This window comes from Molothrus ater, chromosome 6 (assembly GCF_012460135.2).
Source record: "Molothrus ater isolate BHLD 08-10-18 breed brown headed cowbird chromosome 6, BPBGC_Mater_1.1, whole genome shotgun sequence".
Classification (NCBI taxonomy): Eukaryota; Metazoa; Chordata; class Aves; order Passeriformes; family Icteridae; genus Molothrus; species Molothrus ater.
The window spans coordinates 2,862,674-2,886,823 of record NC_050483.2 but is presented as its reverse complement, the minus strand read 5'-3'; the positions used below and the strand labels follow the sequence as shown (position 1 = coordinate 2,886,823).

The following is a 24,150-nucleotide window of genomic DNA, read 5'->3' as shown; positions in this document are numbered from 1 at the left end:
CATAATTTCGAGTGTGCTGTGGGTGGGGTGAGTGGGGCAGGGCAAAAAGATCCGGACAGAAGCGGGCATCAAACTGCTACAAGACAGTACCTGGAAAGAATGGTTAAACTTTTGCCAAATCAATCAATAGCTAAAGAAAAAAGCCCAACTTCCTGAGATAAGCAGGCCACAACTACTACTGTAGTGCTAGGTTAGCTGTCAAACAGCTCTGAGTCCACAATGGGACTCCAGTTTTATAAATTCTTCATGCCGAGATCCCTTCAAACTTGTTATTTGGATGTACCAGTCAGACAGTGCTTTTCTCCACTCCTTCAATTTTATTTGTTTTTTCAGTTGAAGTAATGGCTATGAATGTAGCTGCCAAGCCCTGCTGCAGCACCAGGCAACTGGGTCACGCCAGCATTCCCAGACAACACATGAACAATTTTCAATGCTCACGTAGCTTGTACAATCAATTCTAGCTCCTAAATACCAGAGTACATGTTCTATGAAAGAATCTTCTCTAAGAACTAATGCCAGTGGAAGAAGATATAGTGAAAAATAACCTAGATTTGATAAATCTGTGGGACAAGGCACTGTAGAATGCTTAGACTCCTCTTGAGCAAAGTGGCATTGAGTACTACAGAAACTGCAATCCCAAATGTAATATAGGCAGTAATGCGCAATGACAGAGACTAAGTTTGAATCAAATGCTTCATTGTTTATGTAGATTACAATTCTATTGTAAGCAGCAAACCCAGATTTTAGCTATGATCTAGTTAGACAGTTTAGCAGCATGAACAAGTGTGTTAATGACAGCCTCAAGATCAGCAATTTTGGTTTCAGTGCACTTAAAACTTTGAATCATGAATAATGATGAAATAATTTTCTGAGTGAAGCAAAACCAGCTGTGGGACACAAAGTCACTGTCCTGTACCCACATAACCTTATTGGTTCCTGCAGAACTAACTTATTTGAAAGCACTGGCCTTTCATGTGTTCACTACAGGACATGCTCTAACAGAAGGAAATTACTATTACCTGTACAGTATTAATTAACATAATTAATTGGGTACTGATAAGAATCACTGATAAATCCTGCTGCAAAAAAGCCTCTGAAAAACCACTGAGACAGTAAATTGAAATGTCATAATATAAAGGCTTGTACAGTCACTGAATTTTTATGGCAATTGTTAATGCATACTTAGAAAGTACAGAGGAGAGCAGTATCTCACACTGAGATAAAAGGAACGTATTACAGTTCACAATAAAGTTCACAAACCCCTATCTCACCTAAGGGATTTGGATCAATTTAGAGGGAGAACAGTCTTCTCCCTCAGGACAGTGTACAAGCCTTTGGCTGTGCTCTGGTACAGCTGATTCACCTCATCAGGTTACAGGTTTTGGTCCATGCTGTACACAACCAGTGCTCACCAGCCAGCCTGTCCTTGCATGACCACCCTCTCTTGCAGGGCACAAGGAAGGGCCAGCACCTGCCTGCAGGACAGAGCTCCCCCTGCTCTCCCTCAGCTGCAGCACAACCACCACAGTCTGGCAGGCTTTGGGGCAGGGTTTGGGCCCTGTGCCGCCATGGAAGGGTGTCACTGTCGAATTTTCTGAATCTTCGATTCTCCTGGGAAGCTGAGAAGCCTCAGAGAAAAATGAAAACAATAATTATCTGATTGCTTCTCCTGTGTTTTGCTGCTTTGGAATGTGGTTTGGACATTGTTTACCAACTGGCCATTGTTTGATTGGTTTCACATGAATTGTTGTGACTTAATGACCAATCACAGTCCAGTTGTGTCAGGGCTCTAGAAAGAGTCACGAGTTTTTCATTATTATCTTTTAGCTTTTAGTCTGTATCTTTTCTCTATTCTTTAGTATAGTTTAGTATAACATTCTTTTATATAACACAGTAGTATAAAATAGATAACTAAATAAATAATTAAATTAACTTTCTAAAAACATTTCATAAATTAACTTTCTAAGAACCTGGAGTCAGATTCATTCATTCTTTCCAATGATGGGGGGACCCAGAAGCTACCACAGAAGGGTGGGGGGGTTGCCTGATGATACACAGGGATGTAAACCAGCAAATAATACATGACTGGCAGGCATGTGTTTTCAGTTAGTAGAGCTAACTAATGAAAATTTATTTACCTGAACCTGTTTTCCTGAACATGCAGAAAGTAAGGCTTCAGCAGAGCATTAAACATAGTGCACTCTTATCAAAGAGCTCTGTGCAAGGTACACAGCACTAGCTACAACAGCAGAATTAATGCTGTGTATGTGGAGGGGGAAAAACTCTCTCTCATGAGAAATAAGATTAGTATATGTATTTCCTAATGATTAAGGAAACGAGCCCTGAAAGACAAGGCTATTGCTTTAGAACAGACTCTTCCCACATTCTGGCTAAGCTTCTATTTTTTTTCTGAAGACTGTGTTATCTAAGTATACTTAGGACTAGCAACAATAAGCTATTTATATGCAATTCCGTGAAAGGAAAAGATGACTTAAAAATACATCAAATGGGTGTGGTAGATATTGTGTTGGAATGCAACCAGCTGATCATGAAATTTGTCAAATAACTCCTACCCAAAATAAATTTAAATGAAAACAATTAACATCTAATAATTATATAGACTGTTTAACAGAGTTAAGTAGGGTCACTAATTGTATCTCAATTACATTCAAGAGAAAGGACTTTGGCCACCTTCATCCCTCTGGTGTTCCCCAAACAAAGTGGTTGTGTATCAGAAGCTACACCACAGCTAGACCAACTTATCACTTTAGATCACAGTGACTGCTTCTTCGTATGTTGTATAGGGATAAAAGAATGAATGGTTTTAAAGGCATGAAAGTTTCAGAGACCGGGACCCTGAATTGTGAAAGATGCAGTAAAAAGACATAAAAGCTATAAACTTTGCCCTGATTTTCCTGATTTAATATATCAATTTCCATGTTACAAAAGTTTCAGCATACAACCAGATTTGCACACACGTCAACACAGCATGTTCATACCTGAGTTACAGGATTTTTCTTCTTTTGGGTACATTTTGCCTCATACTCAGGCCTCAGCTGGAGCTGTTGCTGCTCCTCTTCAAAATCAACCAAATCCCATTCATATTTCAGTCTTGCTTGCCGCCTCTTCCAGAACTCCAAGAAAAGTGTAACTGCAATTTGCAAATGTTAGAATAGAGTCAAGGAAGAAGTGAACAAGTTCATGAACCAAGTTAAACATCTGCACTGGCTTCTCTTCTGTGGTTTATCATTACAGTGTGACTCACTTATTTTTACTGACTACCAACTATATTTCACAGATAAGACCACAATATGGATCCAGTGATTTATCAGCTAATTGAATTCCAGAAGGGGATGACAAGGAAGATGTCAAGACAAAATGTGAGTATTTCCATGATTATGGTGACCATGTTCAATTAACTACTCTGTGTATGCAAAAAGCAACATGGAATTAAGAAAAGAACCTGATAATTCAACTAATTACCATGTATAAACCTGTAACACATATATATTACAACAAATAAGCAGAACAGCTTTCAAGTAATATGGTCAAACACTTCTGTTGCTTTTTTGAGGCGTACTTGATATCATGGTGTCCTAGAGTGACTTTATGATACTGAATTGTATCCCCATTTGTCTGTTTAGCCCAGTGTGGAATTCACATTCTCTGGAAAAATCCCAGGATTTTTCTCCTGGGAAGCTGAGAAGCCTCAGAGAAAAAGGAAAACAATAATTATCTGATTTGCTTCTCCTGTGTTTTGCTCCTGTGGAATGTGTTTGGAGATTGTTTACCCACAGGTGATTGTTTCATTGGATTCTGCTGTGAGTTGTTTTCACTCTTTGGCCAATCAGGGCCAAGCTGTGTCAGGACTCTGGAAAGAGTCACGAGTTTCCATTATTATCTTTTTAGCCTTCTGTAAGTATCCTTTCTGTATTCTTTAGTATAGTTTAGTTTAGTATTCTTTAATATAATATAGTATTATAAAATAATAAATTATCATTCTGAGAACATGGAGTCAGATTCATCATTCCTTCCTGACACGAGACTCCCAGCAAATACAATAGCCCAGAAATAAGTTTTGTGCCTTTAAAGCTAGATCTGAGAGCAAAGGAGGGCAGAAGGAAATGGGGTGGAATTTTTTCACAGCTGTATTCAAAAACCAGAGCTAAGAGCTTCAGCTCTCTGTGTCTCACAGACCATGCTGTCTGCAGCAAGGACAGGGAGCAGGAGAAAGCTCTCCTTGGCTTTTAGTTGGTGTTTTTAGCTAGCTGAGGCAGAAAAGTTCCCCAGACTGTGGCTTTTTTTTCCTTGGAACTTTTTCAACCTGCTCTGGACTGAAAACCCAGAAAAACACCTGGAGCTCATGGCTGTGGCCCACTGGGGCCTGGGATGCAGCATTTGCAGCACAGGAGGGACTGGTAAGAGACAGAGTGAGCTGAGCCACAGCCCCTGAAAAGGACTGTCCGAATTTGCCACTTCTTCAGAACAATGAGAGCTTCCATTGTTTAATATTATTCAATTTTTATGCTTGTGAATATTTTGTTTGTTAAATAGTTTTTTTCCAATTTTCTCAAAGGAGATTTATGTCTCCTGAACTGGTGGGAGGAGGGGCCACTTGAATTTGCTTTCTAGAGGGACCCCTTTGGAGGTTTTCTCCGAAATTTGCTCTAAACCAGGACACAGTCATTTTAAAGACAGTGAATGTCTGATGATTTTTATACAATCAAGAGTTGGGCTGGCCTAAGAATTTTTTAAGACATTAGAGGGAATTGATTTAATTCATAAACAGCTATAAAATTTATAATATTATTTAACATCCTTAGAGCCCTTAATAAATTACTTTAAAATGTAAACATTTTGTAATCTGATTGTTCTTATCTGAACTAGGGAAGTTTTATGGCTTAGACAAACACAGGAAACCTTATCTTCTGTAGTTCTTAACTCTTTGGCTGGTACTTCCTGAATGACTAATCCATGTCACGCAAATGCTAGTTCTTAAAAGCCAAGAAAAGTTTAGTAAAACAGCCATACAACAAAAACCTTATTAGATTTTAAATAATAATTCTATATGAAAGAAGTGAGTGATTAGATCCTCTGATAAAAAATACACAGGTTTTCTATTAGCACACAAGAATCTTTGTGAGTTAATGAAATATCTATGTACAAGTTGAACATTTAATGATGACATTTCATACAAACAGCATGAAACAAGAGAATTGTATTTAAGGAAATAAGAAGCAGTAACTATGCTATCCAGAATTTATGAACCTTCATAGAGTTGAAGAAAAGAATATGTATTCAACACAATGTTCCTAAAAGTCTGAAAAGGTATCATTGGTGTGAAACTATGATTATAGATGTTGTGGTGTTGTGGGTCCCAGGACAAGGTGAGAGATGAGAACTGACTCCAAGTTCTCGGAAGGCTGATTTATTATATTATGATATATTATATTAAAAGAAATGATATACTAAATTATATTAAAGAAAGAGAAAGGAGACATCAGAAGGCTTGAAAAGAATGATAATAACCTGTGACAGACTCAGAGAGTCTGACACAGCTGGCTGTAATTGGCCATTAATTAAAAACTATTCACTTGCTGGGTAAACAATTCTCCAAATCACATTCCAGAGGAGCAAAACATGGAGAAGCTGAGGCTTCTCAGGAGAGGAGAAGAAATCCTGGCGATAGGATTTTTCAGAAAATATCATAGTGACATATAGAGGCCAGAAATCCACCTGTTTCTATGTCATCAAAACATACTACAGTGCATGAGGTTCACTGGAGTGGATCCCTATGAATTTCCTCATCCCAAAAGTACAGCTAATGCAGCAGCAGTGATGGAGCACCATCCATCCATGAAAGGGCACAGAACTCCCCACTCCCCCACTGGGACACTGATGATGTGAAGGGCTGAGCAGAGAGGACTCTTATATTGGCTGCATAAGGTTGGAGCCCTCCAAGAGTTACTAAGGAAAGAATCAAATATTAGCAGTTAAAAGTACACAATGCTTACGTTATTCTTATGGTATCCTAGATGCCTACTTGGGTTTTTTTAAGTCTTAATTTCTCTGTAACTTTAAGTTATTTTCACTCATTCATCACTTCAGCATCTGAGGCAGGATACTAAGGTGAAGCCTTCTTCCCACTTTCAGTGTCCCTCAACAGCTTGGCCAAGATCTCCTTATTGCTTGACATAAAACTCATCAAATGTACTCACCCCATATACCCATGAAAATGGCAAAAAAAAGAGTTGCCACGTTGTCAAACAAATGGGAATACTGCAAGAGAAGAGCCAGGAACAGGTCAGTACCAAGAGAGTTTTCAGGATGAACAAAAAGGAGCAGTGGCTGCAGAGCCAGACACAGACCTGGGAGGACTCGCAGGTGGTGTTCAGTCTCCAGTATTCACAGTCTCGGTCACAAAGTGGGCACATGATGATCTCTCCTCCAATTGCAGGGTCACAGATTTCTTTGCTAAGCAGGAAAACATTGTAAAATATCTGTTTCCACAGCATCTTAAAAGTTGTTATATGAAATTTATTTAAAAAATTAATAGGAGCTTCATTTGTTCAAAGCTCAACGTTTGCAGCTTCACAGCAAAGATGCCACATCTTGTCACAGTCACTGGTATTGACCAGTGGCTGGTCAGGGAAACCCAAGAATGAAGCAGCTGCTACAAGGAGTAGAATTAATAAACTCCCTTGATAAGGGCTTTTTGGCTCTACTAGTAATGAATCAGGAGTCTGTCAGGAGCTGTACTGTAAATGCACTGCTTTCAGGCAAGATATAAACCATGTTATTTCTCATCAGGTTAGCAATGACATCAAAACACCTTTTCTAAAAGCAGAGAGACCACTTCAGCTTTGATATCTGCAGAAAAATTTGCCACTTCAATTTAATGACAGTGGGTAAAATTTAGAATTCTATGATAGTCCTTTGGTATCCAGAGAAATCTCAATATGTATAACACTATTCCCAGATGAATTCTTAACCTAGCTAAAATACAAGTCTCAAAATTACATTATTGTGGAAGGGGCTAACAGCGGGCCTGTTAGCTAAAGGAGTGAGAAGAAGCTGAGAAGTAGAAGAAACTGATAAGGAGCTCTCTCCAAGGCTGTAGCCAAGGAGACCGAGGGAAGAAAGATAGAAGAACTTTGCAGCTGGATGAAACATTTTTAGAAAGTTAATTAAGTCACTATAACTTCTCACCAATAGTATTATGTTGATTTATTGTGGCCAATAGTAAAGATAGAAGAAGCATAAACAATTGTAAAGTGTATAAAAATCAGCCATGTTCAATAATAAAGTGTTGCCAACTGAGACTGCTTGTGGTCTCTGCTTTATGTCGTGACCGCCTCGACAGCGACACATTATTCAACAGAATAGATGAGAATTTTAACTTATTAGTCATCTTTTATAGTTAAAATGCAAAAGTTTATAGAATTATACAGAAAACAGTAAGCAATGACTAAGCAACCCCCAATCCCTGAAAACAATAAATCTTTGGACTTCTGATAAAAGAAATTCTATGCTTACTTAAAAAAACCCACCAAATTATGGCCTGTAAGATACTGGATGCCTCTTTGATGAGAGAACACTGCTGATCTGTTTTACTCATGCTTTTGGTTAGTACAAACAATGCCCTATACCAGAAGGTCAGACTGCTCTGCGAGACAGATTGAATAGACAAGATCCAAGGGGTACCCTCAGGACTTCATATATTTCAGCTTCTCTAATGCAGAAAACTATGGCAAACAAAGTATTGCTTTTCACCTACAAGCTGAGTCTTACTAATTGATAGCCACAAGTTCTCCATTAGTGGTCCACCACCTTTACAGTCAATAAAGACAGCTGAAGAACAAATTTGTCTGCTCTGACAAGCTTTAAAAGCTTGTTACCTGTTGAGTAACAACAAGAATAAATTTTTCACATTGCTTAGCTTTTGCCCAGGAGATTTTCAATGTTATACTTACCTGCTCATATTTTCATCCATTGTAAACAAGCCATAAAGAAAACAGATTAAGCCAACAACTGCTGCAAGGAATAACATCTCCGTGTAAAATCCTAGCCAGGCAAAATAGATTCCAATCTTCTCACCATAGTACTTTCTGAATACAAAAAAAATAAAAAAGTAATTAACAGGAACACAAAGCAAAATTTAAAACTGTAGTAGAGCAAACTGGCCAGAGTAAAAGTGAAATACTTGGCAAAATTCACTTTTAACAGCAGAGTAAATGCCTTGAGGTACTGTGGAAAATGAGGGCTGAAACTGGCCATGAGAAGTTACTCAAGCTGTAAGAACCAGGTGAATAATCAGGAAATATGGCTTCTTTTGTCCCTTTTTTCCTCCTGGCAGAAACTAACATTAAAATCACCCTTTTCTCTTTTCTTCAGAATAGTGTAGGTGAAGATTTACTTTCTGATTTTTCCAAGGAGTTACACAAATGAAACAGCACAACAGTTCTGACCATACAGTTAAAGCAAAGAGGCAATCCACAGAAATACAACCACTTGCAGTACAAACAACCTGTGACCTGTGAACAAAGCAGCATTCTGTTGTATCACATCAGCTGAATCAAAGAGATCTTAAGTCAGTTTAAATTTGGGGTTAGAACTAAGAATCAAGCTTCCAAACTGATTTTATCAGTATTTTTTCAAGTCTGTGTTGAAATTTCAACATTTCAAATAAACCTTTAACATTTTTTTTTGCAGAGATTGATTAAAAAATCTGAGGTATTCTATGTATGTGTTTCTTTAACAGCTGAATCATCTGTAATATACCTAACACCAGGAGGACTGGCTAGATGGAAAGAGGCTTGATTTGAGATAAAGCATTTTGCCCCTTCTCAGTAGAAAGCTCTGTCATGTCCTCCAGGACACAGTGCCCAATTAATATCCATTGGATCTTAAAAGAGGCAAAGACTTCCTGATGTCTTCAGTTTTAGCTTTTATATTTTTCAGATTCCGTGCTGCTTTAGTGTGTGGCTCTGAGCTTCATATTAAGCAATGGTAAGTGCTCTTCACAGAGTAGGTAGATAATCAAGCCTTTTCTAGCTTGGGACAAAGGACAAATGATACAAGTTTCAGGCCCAAGGGCATAAACAACATGGAATGAAGAGTGAAAACAAGAAGAATGGGATGTTTTAACCTAAAGCTATAACTGGACAAATAACTCCAATAAGCAAATGGACCAGAACTTTTAAAAGTGTGAGACCTGGTGAGCGGTCGTGCACTTTGTGACCACGTTGGTTCCTCTTGGGTGTAACCCTGACTGGGCTCTTGTGCTGCCCAAGGTGGATCCATGAAGGCTTTTTAATAAACAGCTACTTTAAGTCTGTGTAGCCTCTGTCCTAGGTCAGCCTTCTCAAGGCATCACTGCTAGCAGGATCAAGCTAGAGATGAATACACACTGAATGGCAGTGAAAAGCAAGGGCACACAACCAGCCCAGGCAGCATCTCACCTGATAAGGACCAAAGGCTGCTCCTTGTAGAAGCGCAGGAAGCGGGCCCACTCCATGTAGAGCGTGTACCTCTCGCTGTCACAGTTGGGGTCGCTGGCCTTCTTCCAGTACTGGCACTGCGAGCAAAGCAGGGCAAGAGCAAAACACCTCATTGTCACTTTTGTGCCAAGAATAACACAGGAACAGGCAGGAGGCAGGATTGTACAAGGAGCAAAGAAGCTTTATTCAAGAGAACCTCGTAGTTTTTATAGAGTGACACGATAGATTCTATTTGATTGGCTAATGTGAAAAATGTGTACTTTATGACTGGCTTTTTGCATATATTAAAATGAATATTATATGTGTTATGTTAGAAAGTTATGCTGTATTAATTTTCTTAAGTAGTGTGTTAAATATAGTTTTAGATGATAACATAAGGTTAAAATAGAAACTATGCTATGTAAGATACTTTTAGCAGCCACAGGACACCTGAATCTTTCAGAGGAAAAGAATTTATTGCTCCATTATCAGAAGAAATGAACTTCTACCCGCCTCGCTTGGGAAGGACGATGCCGGTCAGGATTGAGAGGAAGAAGCTGACACTGCCCAGACAGAATCCTGTGTTTGAATGGAATTTATGCATCGTGTATGAGGTGTATGGATATGCAACAGGTTATTGTTTTGAAGGATTAATCCTCTGTTAATGTGTGTCCTTTTTCAGGATTATTTTTTCCAGAAAGAGGTTCCTGGACTGTCCGTAACTCTTGTTCTTATTGTCTCATATTGTCCTAACTCAAATTGTCCAAAATTTTTATTACTCTAATTATATTGCTTTTTTTATAACCATTTTGTTACTATTAAACATTTAAAATTTCAAAAACAAGTGATTGGCGTTTTTCACAGCTAACTAACAAAAACACCTTCCTCATACACCATCATTGAGAAGAACAGAAAGACAAAGCAGAAAAACACCACCTGCACTTAACAAGTTATCACATCCTTACAACTCCCTGAAAATTCTCCCAAGCCCTCTTGCCATTTCTCTCTCCCATTCCATGGCATCCACACCTCATCGACAGGCCCAAACACTACATTGAATGAGACAAACAGCAATGATAATGCACCCCTCTTCAGACTGTGCTGTTGGACATTATCAGGTATCTTAACTGTCAAATACCATGAAAATTTTGGAACTTCATCACTTTCCTAGAAATTAAACAGTGTAAAATAGCCACAGTTTTTGACAGCTTTTTCAATTTTATTTTGTGCCACAGAGCTCCACTTCTGTGGCACAAATGGCTTCTCCACTTTGTCAGTTATTTACTTCGTGATCTTGGTTTTCCTTTTTTCTGAATGTCTCTCAATCACAAAGAAAAGCATGAAAATTGGTTTCTAAATTGGAAGCAACCAACAGAACTTTAGGCAACATAAATTTTGCATTTTGAAAATATTCTGAAAGATTAAATAATTATTTTTAGACAAAGATTTTTGAGTTTGTCTCACAAGTTTTAGAATTTTTTTCATAAGATTTCTTAGCACTTAAAGTTGGTTGTAGTTGTATAGAAGAGATTCTTGCTTTTTACTGTCAGCAGTTTTGGTAATCCCAATAGCATAAAGTGCCTCCCAGCCTAGACTAACATTCTAGATCCTAATCAGCCAAACTTTCCTCCTGAAAACCTAAGGAATGTCCATTCACTCAATTATTTTTTCCTAAGGAAAATAAAATATTTTCAAATATTTTCAAATATAAATCTATATACAGTATTTTAAAATGTCTTATGGTGGAATTCAGAGTAAGTTCACTAAAGCATAGTGACATCTGAAATAACCTTTAAAAACACAGAGAATTTAAGCAAAAAATTAAACACAACATTTAGGGGGAAAAAATTAATGCAAAAAACCCCATGTAAAACACTGTAACCCATCTCTCTCTTGTTTTCTTCATGGAATTTCAGGACTAAATGTCACACATGTCATATTAAAAACTGACCTTACAGCAAAACTAAGCATAGTATTTATTATACTTACCACATTTACAGTATTCCAGTATTTGTACCCAAAGGTCACTGGGAGATGGACAAGTCACCACCCCACACTAAATGGGCAGGGTTCAGGCAACTCCTCTGACTTCAGTCCCAAAATGGTATGATCCCAAGAGGTTTCCTCTAACTACAGGTAGTGTGCACTAGTGTGTAACTACAGTATGTCTGTGTGCACACCCTATGCACACACACTGCTGAATGTGGAAATTCTTTCCTTGTTATAATCTAAGGTACTACTGTGTGGTCTGTGCCACCAGCATTACAGGAATATGATGGAGTAAGTCTTTAAAGAAATGAGTGACTGACACATATTCTAAAAACTCATCTGTAGGAAGAAACATTTCAGCACATAAAAGCCAAATAGAAGGGCTGACAGCTATGTCTTGTGTGTTATAAAACAGCATCAATTACTGGGACAAATTGAAAGGTTTGAGTATATTTTCATATCTCCTAGAACAGCAAATGTCACCGTAGGTAAAAGAGTGCAAACACTGGGAAATGCTCAAGGGAGTAGAGAGCTGAAATACTTACATCATGAAGAGGATATGCAGCTGTGTAGGTGCCATTGTTCAGCAGTCTCTTAATCCCAAATTTTTTCTTCCCTTCTTCTGTTCCGTATGGGCAACGTGTAAGAATATAATTAACCTGAGATTCAAGAATGACAGTTTCAGACCTTTCCTATTCTAAGGCCATTAAATAGAAACCTGTAATAGATATGCACTGTGTATAATCTGCAGGAACAACATCCAAAAGCAAAAGGTATTTCTTCAGAAGGCCTTATCTCCTATAAGAATACTGGGGGCATAGTTGCCTTGTAGACATCCAGAAGATCAGTTCCAAGAATTATTCTATATTTCTAAGCAAGATGCACAGGTACCCAGGCCTCTCTGCATTTACCTCAGTTTCCAAGGTTTCTATACCCACTCCTTCCTTACATGAATATTCTGATGGGACTGTGTAAATCTACTGTACCCAGAAGCAGCCAAATTCCCATACTTACTATTCTGTTTCTCATGGATGGGGAGAAGAAAGTGCTCTCATCATTAATGAGGTACAGCTCCTGCTTGTCCTTGCTGAATGGTGCTGTGAAATAATCTGGTTCAGGGTGCATCACCTTCTCAGGCAGCCTCAGTGGGAAAAGCACACAGTCCAGGGGGTTCTCCACCATGGGGGGAATGTCATTTTCCCTGATGGGAACTTTAATGTTCAGCACTTCTGCATATGTGATCAGAACCTCCCATGGCGCATGGATCTTCACAAAAAAAATCTTGCCATCTTCAGATTCCTGTTCCAGAAAAGTTAAATCAGACATTAGACCAAACTGTGTTTTATTTAAAGATTTATGGGAATATTTTTCATATAAAATGTATTGCCTTTTACATATTTTTAAAGGATTTAAAAATGAAGTAGGAGGGAATAGGACTTTCTGTGTATATATATATATATATTTACTGAAAAGCTTATCTGAGTGGTTAGCTGTTCATAAAAATAACCTTTCCACTACTACAAGCTCACAAGGCTTTTCAAACTATATTATTCTCATACACTGAAGCCTGAAAATTCTCATTACACTGGAAACACAAAGAATAATCTTGTCATAGGCTTCATGTAACATGTATGTTCTTCTAGTGTTGCTCTGCATTCACAGTAGAAGTTGGCAATCAGAAGGGTTTTTAATATTGCTCAATGAATTCCCTACCTATGGATGTTACAGAGCCTGAACTTCACCAAGAGTTATTTTACTCACCTCAGCCTCTGGCATGCTGACTCCATCAGTCAAAATTGCACATCCTCCAGTTATTACAGCAAACAGTACCACTAACCAAACATCCTCAAGGTCACAGGGTCCTTCCTCACAATTACAACATCCAGTGGGCATAACTAATTCATTCACTGCCTTCCAAACTTGTTACTCATTGTTAGGTAGAATTAAAATCAGCTGTAAGCACATTTCCCATTTATGTGGATATGAACCAAAGCACAGCTATTTTGCCTTCTTGTTATGAAAGCAAAAACAAAAGCTTCCTCTTGAATCAAAATTATTCTGCTTCCACAATTCTTACCAATGTATCTGGAAAAAGCACTCAAATAAACATATTAACCTTGTTTCCCCTAAATTAGTCACACTCCACTGAAATACACGAATATAATTTATAATTTTTCTCAGAGAAAGAAAGTGGTTTATTGATTTGCAAGTCCTCTTTCTGGTCCTAATTTTTCTTTTTTTTTTTTTACCTTCTTGTCTTCTGTTTCTAGCTCCAAACCAGCCTTTTGCAGGTTGCTCTCAAATTCTTTTCTCCTTTCCTGAAGAGAAACAAAGACACTTTAGCAACTGATGAAGTTAGCAACTAATTGATCACTCACCGATGACTCACCGGGTTTCACTTCTCTCAGCTGCCCTGATGACAACCCCTTAAGGCTATGTGACCTTCTCAAAGCAAGCAGACAAAAACCAGTGACACACACCGGGGCACTTTCTGGTGAGTGCCAGCTTTGTGATGGGAACCCAGCAGGAAGGGCACTGACCAGCCCCAGGGCACCAGTGGCTGGGAAAAGCTTTGGTCTGGGCTACCGGGCTCATCAGACAAGCAACTGATGGCTTGTGTCTTGAGCACTTCTGACTTCAGGAGTGTGAAAAATGCGTGTATTTTATAATTGGCTTTTCGCAAATATTGAAATGAATATTATATGTGTTGTGTTAGAAAGTAATGCTGTATTAATTCTCTTAAGTAGTGTGGTAAATATAGTTTTAGATTATAAAAAATGTTCAAATAGAAACTGTGCTATGTAGGATACATTTTTTAAAGAAAGGACTCGCACTGAGATAGCAGCCACAGGACACCTGAATCTTCAGAGAAAGAGAATTTATTGCTCCATTACCAGAAGAAACGAACTTCTTCCTGCCTCGAAGGCGCTGTCAGGATTGAGAGGAAGAAGCTGACAGTGCCCAGACAGAATCCTGTGTTTGAATGGAATTTATGCATCATGTATGAAGTGTATGAATATGCAACAGGCTGTTGCTTTTAAGGGTAAATCCTCTGTTAACGTGGGGCTTTTTTCAGGCTTGTGCTGCCCAGAAAAGGTACCTGGACGTCTGTAACTCTTTGTCTCTATTGTCTCATATTGTCCTAATCCAAATTGTCCAAATTATTATTACTCTAATTGTATTACTATTTTTATAACCATTTTATTACTATTAAACTTGTAACATTTTAAAAACAAGTGATTGGCACTTTTCACAAGGAGGCTGCTGTGTGGGGTGTGGTCAAGTTTAGCTCTATTTCCAAGAGAAAGATGAAAAGAAAAATTCTGGAAGCACATGGAAGACTGAGTGCTTCCAGCTTCATTTATTTCTTTTGTATATTTAGTTATACAATTATGCCCGATACAGACATTCAAGTACTGATTACAGACTATTCAAACAGCATTTCACAAACATCACTGATATGACCAACAAATCACTGCATGTGCTTAGTTTGCATAAAGTCAGCATGGACTTCATGCAGAGATAACACACCTGCCCATGGCAGTGTGTGGTGGCTGCATGACCTGTGTGAGCTTCATATTCTTCTTGAACTCTTTTTTTCTGCAAAGTAATTCCTAAGTCGTGTCTTTAGGTACGAACATTTTCTTCCTCTCCATCTCTGTATAATTTTTGCTCCTATTGAGAGACTGTATTAATTTCCTCTTAATTATATAAAATTTGCTGAAGAACTGCCAGAATAACAATAAATTAAGCCAAATATTAAGCCCTACCCTCTTTAAAATGCACAAGCTAGATCATAAATTTATTTCTAGCTAAACCTGGCCATGCTGTCTAATGTTTCTTCTATTGAAAAGTCTTAAATTACAGTTTTCAAACATACTTAAATACCCCAGAACACGATAATTTTCAGCCAGTTTTCTCTTCCTGCATGTCAGTGAGGAGTAGACTGCCATTTTTGCCTTTCATTTTGCATAACTTAGACAAATGAAGGCAGACTGAAGAACAGCTTTCATAGCCCTCAGATATTTTCCTGTGTTAGTGGCCTCTCATTTTTGTGTGTCACATCTGATTTTGCCAAGTATTACTAGATATTAAATTAGACACTGGGCTATATAAACTTTTGAATATGAAAACTCCTGAGTTCTAGCACATGCTGAGGGCAAAAGCAATTCCATGCACTATTTTTCCTACAAACCTGCCTACATGCACCTGTATAAACATGTCAGAGAACTCTGGTTTGCTGACATGATAAACAGATAGAGAGCAACACAACTAAAAGGTATTTCAGAAGGTATGTTAAGATGCTGTAGAAAAGCTGACATTCAAGCCTAGCATCCAAAGCTATATGCTACTGTGGATTACCTTTTCTCCTAACAAAGCACACTGGTGTGTACTCTTTCTCCAGCAAACACTGGAAGAGAGCCAAGCAAGTCAGCTCAGAGGCTTCTCTGCCAGCAGACACAGCCAGCTTCTCTCCAGCTGTGCAGCTCAGGAGCAGGCAGAGCCAAAGGGTCTGGCCCCATCCTACTTATCTTTCCTTGCAATACACTTAGTGTGACTAACTGCAGTGCTCTAATAGAAATTACGCTCTTTTTACCACCTTGCTCTTCTCCCACAAGCCCCCTCCTGAAACCCGTGCAATGTACAGTACTTTCCAGTTAATGGGAGAAACATTTTTAAAGGAAATCAATCTGCTGGGGGGGGAAAAAAATCCTCCCCCTTTTCTTGTCAAATACTGGATGTCTTCATGTCGCTATCAAAGGCTTAAAATGGACAAAATGTATCCTTGGAACAGAACTGGCTGTTTTTAATCTGTACTTAGAATTTTAAGCTTACTGCCCCAAACCTGATAAACCATCCCTGGTCCATGTATTTCTGACTCTGTAGATTGGCTGTAGATGCCAATCTGCAGTCCAAGAGGCATGAGGGAAGCTCTGTAAGTCATCACATCCACCATATTATGTGGATAGCTCACATAATGTGGGATAAGCACAGACTAACTTTATCATCCAACATGTGCTGGGTTGTAATGAACCATCCTGCTAAGACTGACAAAGCAAGATCCAAAGTCCAGCAGCTCTATTATGCCCAAAGCAAATGTAATACTGCATAATCAGGCAGCTAGGGAAGAGAGATAACTTCTATAAACCCAATTGTGATAACAATGCTGGTACAACAACAGGTAACAATGCAGGTCCAGCTCCTGGTGGGTCCCTTCTGACTCAGCATATTCTGTGATTCTTTAAATCTGTGAATTCCTGGCCCTGCACAAGACACTCCAGGAGACACACTGTGTGCCTAAAAGTGTTGTGCAAATGCTTCTTGAACTCTGCCAGGTTTGGTGCTGTGATCACTGCCCTGGGGAGCCTCTTCCAGTGCCCAACCACCCTCTGGGTAAAAAACCTTTAGTTCCTAATACCCAACCTAAACCTCCCCTGACTCAGCTTCATGCCATTGCTTTGAGTCCTGTCACTCACTGGTCCCAGAGAGAAGAGATTGGTACTTCTCCCTCCTCTTCCCCTCACAAGAAAATTGTACACTGTGATGAGACTTCCCCTCAGTCTCCTCTTCTCTGTGCTGAAAAAAACAAGTGCCCTCAGCTGCCTCTCATAAAGCTTCCCCTCAAGGCCCCTCACCAGCCCCATGGGCCTCTTTTGGACAGTCTCTCAACCTCTGTCTTTTTTTATATTGTGGTACCCAAAATCAGACACAGAACTCAAGGTGAGACTGCCCCAGCTCAGAGCAGAGCAGACAATCCCTTGTTGCCTGGCTGGTGATGCTGTGCCTGATGCCTCCCCAGGACAGGGCGGGCCTTCCTGGCTGTGCTGATGTCCCCAGGACAGGGCTGGTCCTCCTGGCTGTGCTGATGTCCCCAGGACAGGGCTGGCCTTCCTGGCTGTGCTGATGTCCCCAGGACAGGGCTGGCCCTCCTGGCTGTGCCGATGTCCCCAGGACAGGGCTGGCCCTCCTGGCTGTGCCGATGTCCCCAGGACAGGGCTGGCCCTCCTGGCTGTGCTGATGTCCCCAGGACAGGGCTGGCCCTCCTGGCTGTGCTGATGTCCCCAGCACAGGGCTGGCCCTCCTGCTGCAGGGCACTGCTGACTCATTGAACTTTGTTGTGGGTCCCTTCCAAAGCAGGGTATGTGGTGATTCCTTCTGCAGCTACCAGCCAAATTCCTGCCAAGCCGTGTGGTGTGCTCTGAGTTCAGAGTGAGCCCAGCTTTCAGCCACTCCTGCAGACCTGGGGTGCAGGGCTAACAGCACCAAACAAGCATCTGATACTTGCTGCCCCTGGCTCCCTAACTCTGGCTTGGCCTGACCTCTAAGAAAGCAGAGGTTTCTGTCTGAGATGATAAAAACTGGGAAAGGAACTCACTGAAATTTCCTTCTGTATCTCTGTACCCCACTGGGGACAGAGGGACTTTGCTTCCAGTCAACACAGGAGTGGAATTACTTTGCACAGAGATCTATGAGTCCTAAGGCTCTGTAGTTCTTGTGAAGAAATATGCTTATGGACAATAAAGACTATGTCGTGGTCATACATCAATACTTTGATACTTTAGATATTTTTATAAATTCTATTTATTTTTTCATGTTCACATACATTTCATATGTTGGTGAAATATTTCCATGTGTGCTGGAGGCTTTAAGGAATAATACTGTCTCAAAAAATCATAATCCTAATTTTTGTTCAGAGGCCTTTGTGGTTTGGATTTGTTCATGTAGCTTATAGAAGGCAAGTTCAAAACAGCTGAAGGCAAGTCAAATCAGCATTCCAGCTGAACCTGGAATGTATCTGGGAATATCAAAAAAGCTAAAAGTTGTTCTGCATGAAACTAAGGGAGAAAATGAACAGACTGTCTCTTACATCTGTATCAGGGATATGTTGAAACACACAAAGACGTTATTTATCCCATTCTTAGAAATGCAGAATAAAGCTGTTTCCTTGAGACTAGGAAACAAAACCCTTTGTCACAGCTGTTATTCTCCTTGTATAAACACTTCTATTCTCAGCTGTTCCATTTTACTGCATCATTGTACTACCATAAAAGAAACATTTCTTTCTATAATAACTGTACAATAGCAAGTACAGTGTATGTCAGACAAATTCCAGAGGCTGCACTTCATCAAGATTTAAATCTTGTTACCACAAAGACAACAGCACAGTATTTGTATGCTAAGAAGTCTGCACTAATTTATGGACATACTAATTGCATAAAGATCTATGGTGAACATAATTGTAGGGCATATGCAGATGCCCCACAAACTGTGTAAAAAAAAATGGTATCTCCATGACAGTTTGTCCAGTGACCACAGAGTTTATCCACAGGGCCACTGACCTTCCTCCATGAGGCCATAAACTCTTTTGCAAGGAACAGATATACACAGAATTAAGTATCACAAGACTTAATGTGGATGTTTATGCCTTCTGAAAGACAGAGATATGCTCCCAGAAAGTGCATTTTTATGTCAATGAGGAAGGACAATATTAGCTACTAACTCTTGGGCTTTTTCCCATGTGAATCCTTCAGTCAATAATGACACCCATGGACATGGGCTCTGGTCTGGCAAAGATTCCTACTACCCTTAATGAGCCATAAATCAATGAGGAGGAAACTGGTGCACACAACATGAGTGAGTGACTAGACTGACCATCTGACTCATTTTCCTTCCCACCTGAACATAACCTAAACAGTATTCTTCTCTTCCCTCATTTAAAATAATTAAAGTATGACTAATGGAAAAGTTTAAGACTTGCTTTGACAAATTTTGCATGGGTATCTTTCTTCTCTCTACGTCGAGGGGCCTTTTCTTCCTTATTTTTGAAATGCATTTTGCTTCAGGAGAGAAGAAAGCATCTAGCCAGGAGTACAGCCTAACAAAGAGTCAGGGTGAGTTTGAAAAAGTATGCTTGTATATAAACCTATGGTATCATCAGAGGTCATCATCACAGGTCATCATCTATCAAATAATCTGGTCTCCCAGGAAAATCATTGAATGTGGCTAGCTGAGCAAAGCTGACTGAGATGCTTAATCTGGGAAAAGTATCCCACAGAGACACGACAAATTCTTGGATTTTTTCATGTAGTAAGAGTAGGATAGAGGGGCTCTACACTAGATTGTATTTGGGTGCAAGGACAGGCAGCAGGGGTTCTACACTAGATTGTATTTGGATGCAAGGACAGGCAGCAGAAGTTCTTAATGAAAACAGTACTTTCTTCATAAAAGAATGAAAGCAATATGCAATTTTTTAACAGCCTAATTTTGCATTATTTTTCCAAAGGAAATTTGAATTTTTAATTATGAAATTATGAAATTACTTCAATATGACAAGATAAAGATTGCAACTGTTCTTTGCTTCAAAGACTAATAGTTTTGATCATGATTTTGTTATAAGCATTGGTGTAATTAATTTTTTTCAGATACCCTTATCTTTCAGAAAAATATGACTACTTGAGAATGTAATTGTTTAGTGTCTCTCTCCTTTTTAAATTTTTCTGATCATGAATAAACTTTGGAATTATATTTTGGTGAGACTAGTTTGTAAAAGTAACCTCTCCTGACTCGGAAAGAAGGTAGCGAATACAGAGAAAAACAAATTTAAATTCTCATTTTTAAAAAATATTGTGCTTTATATAAAATTTGTCTTGACTGCCTCTCATTGTACTAGATTTTTTTATATAGCTTGAATTTATGTTAGCCAAGTGAGACCTCATGTGTCAGGGTGAGCATGGAACAAGCAGGTGCCATTAACTGATTCCATCTGACCTATGATTACCATTCGGGGTCTTGCTGGCAAGTTCAAGTATAATCACTAACTGGCATTTTAGAGAAAGTTTGTTTTTGTGCTCTGTTACATGGGAGGGCTCTTCTCAAAGCCACTTTAAATATTCTTCTAGAAGAATGAACACACATATGTAGACAGTAGGTCAAACACAGGGAAAAGCTCCAGAAGAACATGCTGTGTTTGTGTTACTCAGAGTATATTTTAAGAAAAGAGTCTCAAAAGTATTAAAGAAAAACTGCACTGAGTCTTGGAGCTAAGAATCTATTTGTCCTCTAACTACAATCAAAGGGTATGAAAAATTAGTCCTTGTTAAATATTGTTTGGATGACCTTTGCTTATTTAGAAGAATAATCCTCCTTCATTTGAAAGTATTTACAGGTGCAAGTATTCACAAATATTTCTCCATAGTCTTAGCTAGACTGTTAAATGAAAAAGTAAAATAATTCGGATTCTTTGTTCCATTGTATAATACATTGCTCTGCCTAAGTAATGAAGAGTGATCAATTCAATAATCATAGACACAAGAATCTAATAAAATTGGATCCTGACAAACAACAGTGAATTACACAGAAATGTTCATACATGGGATTGCTTTTCACATAGCTATATGTGATTTTTTTAGGTAAGTTCAATTCCAGATGAATCTAGTGATCCAAAAGGGTAAGTAACTAATATTCATCTAATTATAAATAAAAATTAAGAGGACTTCAAAAAGACAAACTTACCAACTTCTTTTCCCATTCCTTATTAAGATCATCCACATAGGAGAGAACAAAATCAATTCTCCTGACACCATCCCTGAAGAAAATAGAATCTTTGCTTTGATGTCTTTTATCAATCTGCAGAAGATACAGGCATATGAATTAAAAAACAAGCACTGCTGTTTCTCTAAAATATCACAGAAGGCAAAGAAGTTCCCCCATATTGCCGCAGTTCTTCAGTTTCTTTACAGCTGAAGACACATCTGGGCAAGTTTTAACAAGGGCTACATCTAGATTAATTTCAAAATTAACCGCATACGTCCGCAAGCATTACATGTAAATAACTGACACAGGAAAAATAAATGTATATATGTTAGTGTAGCAATACTTGTGAATACTTGAAGCAGGTAGCAAAATGTAAATTCATGCATTTTTCTCTATATAACAACATTCACTAAATCAACCACCACAGAGACATATGTCCCAGCAGTGACCACACATAAAAATAGCTCACAAAAATACAGGGGTAATGTTTCAACACTGAGTATTTACTTTCATGGGAAAAAAATACACCTAATAAAAGATATCAATGTAACAAGTAATTAGTATTCCAATTGATCTATTAAAGGTCATATTTTAATTTACCAACATGCCAGAATGTCTTAGTAACAACATCCACCTTTTTCACTATTAGGCCACAGTGATTAATGTTTGGCAAAGAAAAGACTGTAACCCCACTCTCCTAGGGAAGTTAACTCATTAGGTAATATTGTTTGTTATCATATCAATATTCAGCTCTATCAAAGCACATACAAGACATACAGCAAAGTGAATATTCCAGTTTAAATGTAACTTCGTGCAGAGGAAGGTTGCTGTTACTTTTTCAACCACACCTCTCAGTGAAAGTGTATTTGTATAGGGCTGAAGTGGGGTTTTATTTTATTAGAGTAGGAACAAACCAGAGTATTATGTCTGTGTCTTTTCCCTCTCACGGCATGCAAGGATGCATGTGCTCCTTGAGAAGCACAGAATGTTTTTCTGTAGCTGTGACCCTTGCTCCCAGTTAACGGAAGGCAGCACTCAGTGAAGCATGTTATTACTGCAGCATACGAGCCACTCCAATAGCACTGATCACTGCTTTACCCTGAGACGCCGCTTCAGGAACAGATTATACTTCCTTCCACTCTGCTGGAATAACCAACAAGAGGTTAGCAGGCCCACTGTTCCTCTCCAAGAACCAACCGCTTCAAGCATATACCCCAACTACAGTGACTAAGAAATCCATGTCCTTTAAAGCAAGGAAAAGCCAAACATCAGAAAAACACAAGTGCCCAAAAATAATGTGATGATCATGTATTTTTAATTAAAGGCAAAGCTGGGCTGGAATCTGTTTGGACAGTAAAAATGTTTTTAGACAAAGATTTCTATAATACTACTTGCTATCATTTGCATACTACAGTCTCAGGACTGCTGCTGGTCAGAGTGACCCTGAGATGGGTTAAAGTCTCTTTTCCCAGCCCAGCAGTGGAAGAAGGAGTCAGAGCTCTTCATTTCTCATTCTCAAGGTTGTGTATTGTGTCTTATCTATAAAATTCTTTCTCCTGGCCTGCCGAGGTCCGAGGTCCGCTCAGCAGGACAGTCAGAGGCACTCTGCCTGCCCCTGGGCAGGGTTATGTCTTTATACTAAAAACTACATGTACAATATTTACAATTACTTCCCAATACCTATCCTCTATGTCAGACAGTCTGTCTCTACTCTAAACCAATCCAAAAGTGCCACCATCACAGCAGAAGATGGAGGCCAAGAAGAAGAAGAAGAAGAAGGAGGAGAAAGGTTGGACACCCCCAGATTCCTCCATCTTGTCCCCTGAACCCCCATTCTAAAAACCCCAAAAAATCTATTTTTCACCCTGTGATAAATTCACTATTATTCTACTTAAACTTTCGTGGCTTGTAATTCTTCATATAAGGTTGGTAATTGTTTTTTCCAAGGGCTAAATCAAAGGCACAGGGGTCTTGGGCTCTATGCCCCCGGGCAGGGGCTCGAGTCCTCCAGGGCAGCCAGAGGAATTTCCTGGGTTCCAACACTTCAGCAGATTTTAAAAAGAGCAGTAAGAGAGTGGTTTTGAGTGTAGAGCAAAGATACCAAACCACTGCCTCATGCATAGGGCGTGTGTGTTTCTGTAATGCTCACGTTTGGTCAGACTCACTGGGACATAAAATGACAAACGGCAACCATGTAATTCCAGAGCTGACAAAATTACACGCAATAATATCCACATAATTCATGTGTTTATCTTTAAATAGGCTGAAATGAAATAAAAATAATTGAAAATCCTATTGTTCCATAGTGTTGCACAACTTTATGCATCTTCATTAGACACACTGGTAACTGCTGAAATTAGACACTTGAAGCAGCCATGCATTATCAGGAACTCCTGGGCTCCTATCCTAGCCCTTGGGGAGCTACAAAACACTGCTTCAAATCAATGCAGCACAAAAAAAAGCTAAAAGAAATTACTTCCTGAAAGTGCTACCATCCGTTCTTTGCCTTTCTTCTTCAGCAATTCTGTTAAGGTTTTTTGTTGTCTATCTTCTTGAGAAATATTTACAGCAGATCAATTAGAATACCTTGTATGGCTGAAATCAGGACAGATACCTCAGAAATGCTTTTGCTTCAAAATGCAGTACCTCATCTTTCATGATTAAATGGTTCACAAAAACCATGGAATCCAAGAGCAGAAAAGAAAAAGCATGTTTCTATTCTATTTTGTACTTACAGGTTTAGGTCTTTCTTTGCAAATATAATTGTGACTAAATGCAAACTGCAAGTTCAGATACTAAGTGAATCAAATTAAAACAGTCCACAGAACCATGCTAACATCTCTATAGAATCAACAGTACTGTAATTATTCAGCATTACAGTAAGTAAACCCCAAAGTGCATTCTAACAACTTAAAATGTTAGCAATTGCCCCAACCACTGATTAAAAAAAGACAGTGACCTCACAAGCACAGAAATTGTTCTAGTGCACTAAATTTATATACACAAAGAAGAAATAAAACAATAAGAAATAGTTACTTCAAAAAAAAAGCTCCTACCGAAGGAGCAGCCCAAATTGTTTGGATTGCATAGTTATAATTAATTATTTAATACAATTGAAGAAGTATTTTATCTTCACTGTCATCAAAAT

The 24,150-nt window shown here is 38.8% G+C and overlaps 1 protein-coding gene across 5 annotated transcripts in view; it reads right to left on the bottom strand.

The window, feature by feature from the left end:
• Positions 1 to 24,150, bottom strand: part of ANO5 (anoctamin 5) — a 63,696-nt gene that overhangs the window by 14,003 nt on the left and 25,543 nt on the right. For 3 of the 5 annotated variants that reach the window (XM_036383990.1, XM_036383992.1, XM_036383993.1), the window contains 9 exons: positions 20,982 to 21,095; positions 13,718 to 13,786; positions 12,483 to 12,767; positions 12,014 to 12,127; positions 9,462 to 9,577; positions 7,974 to 8,108; positions 6,369 to 6,474; positions 6,219 to 6,279; positions 3,000 to 3,151 (listed from right to left, as the gene is read on the bottom strand). In XM_036383990.1, coding sequence (XP_036239883.1) covers positions 3,000 to 3,151; positions 6,219 to 6,279; positions 6,369 to 6,474; positions 7,974 to 8,108; positions 9,462 to 9,577; positions 12,014 to 12,127; positions 12,483 to 12,767; positions 13,718 to 13,786; positions 20,982 to 21,095 — 1,152 coding nt within the window. Of the gene's footprint in view, positions 1 to 2,999; positions 3,152 to 6,218; positions 6,280 to 6,368; positions 6,475 to 7,973; positions 8,109 to 9,461; positions 9,578 to 12,013; positions 12,128 to 12,482; positions 12,768 to 13,717; positions 13,787 to 20,981; positions 21,096 to 22,100; positions 22,146 to 24,150 lie in introns of all 5 variants that reach the window. The other 2 variants (XM_036383989.1, XM_036383991.1) reach the window with 1 other exon arrangement.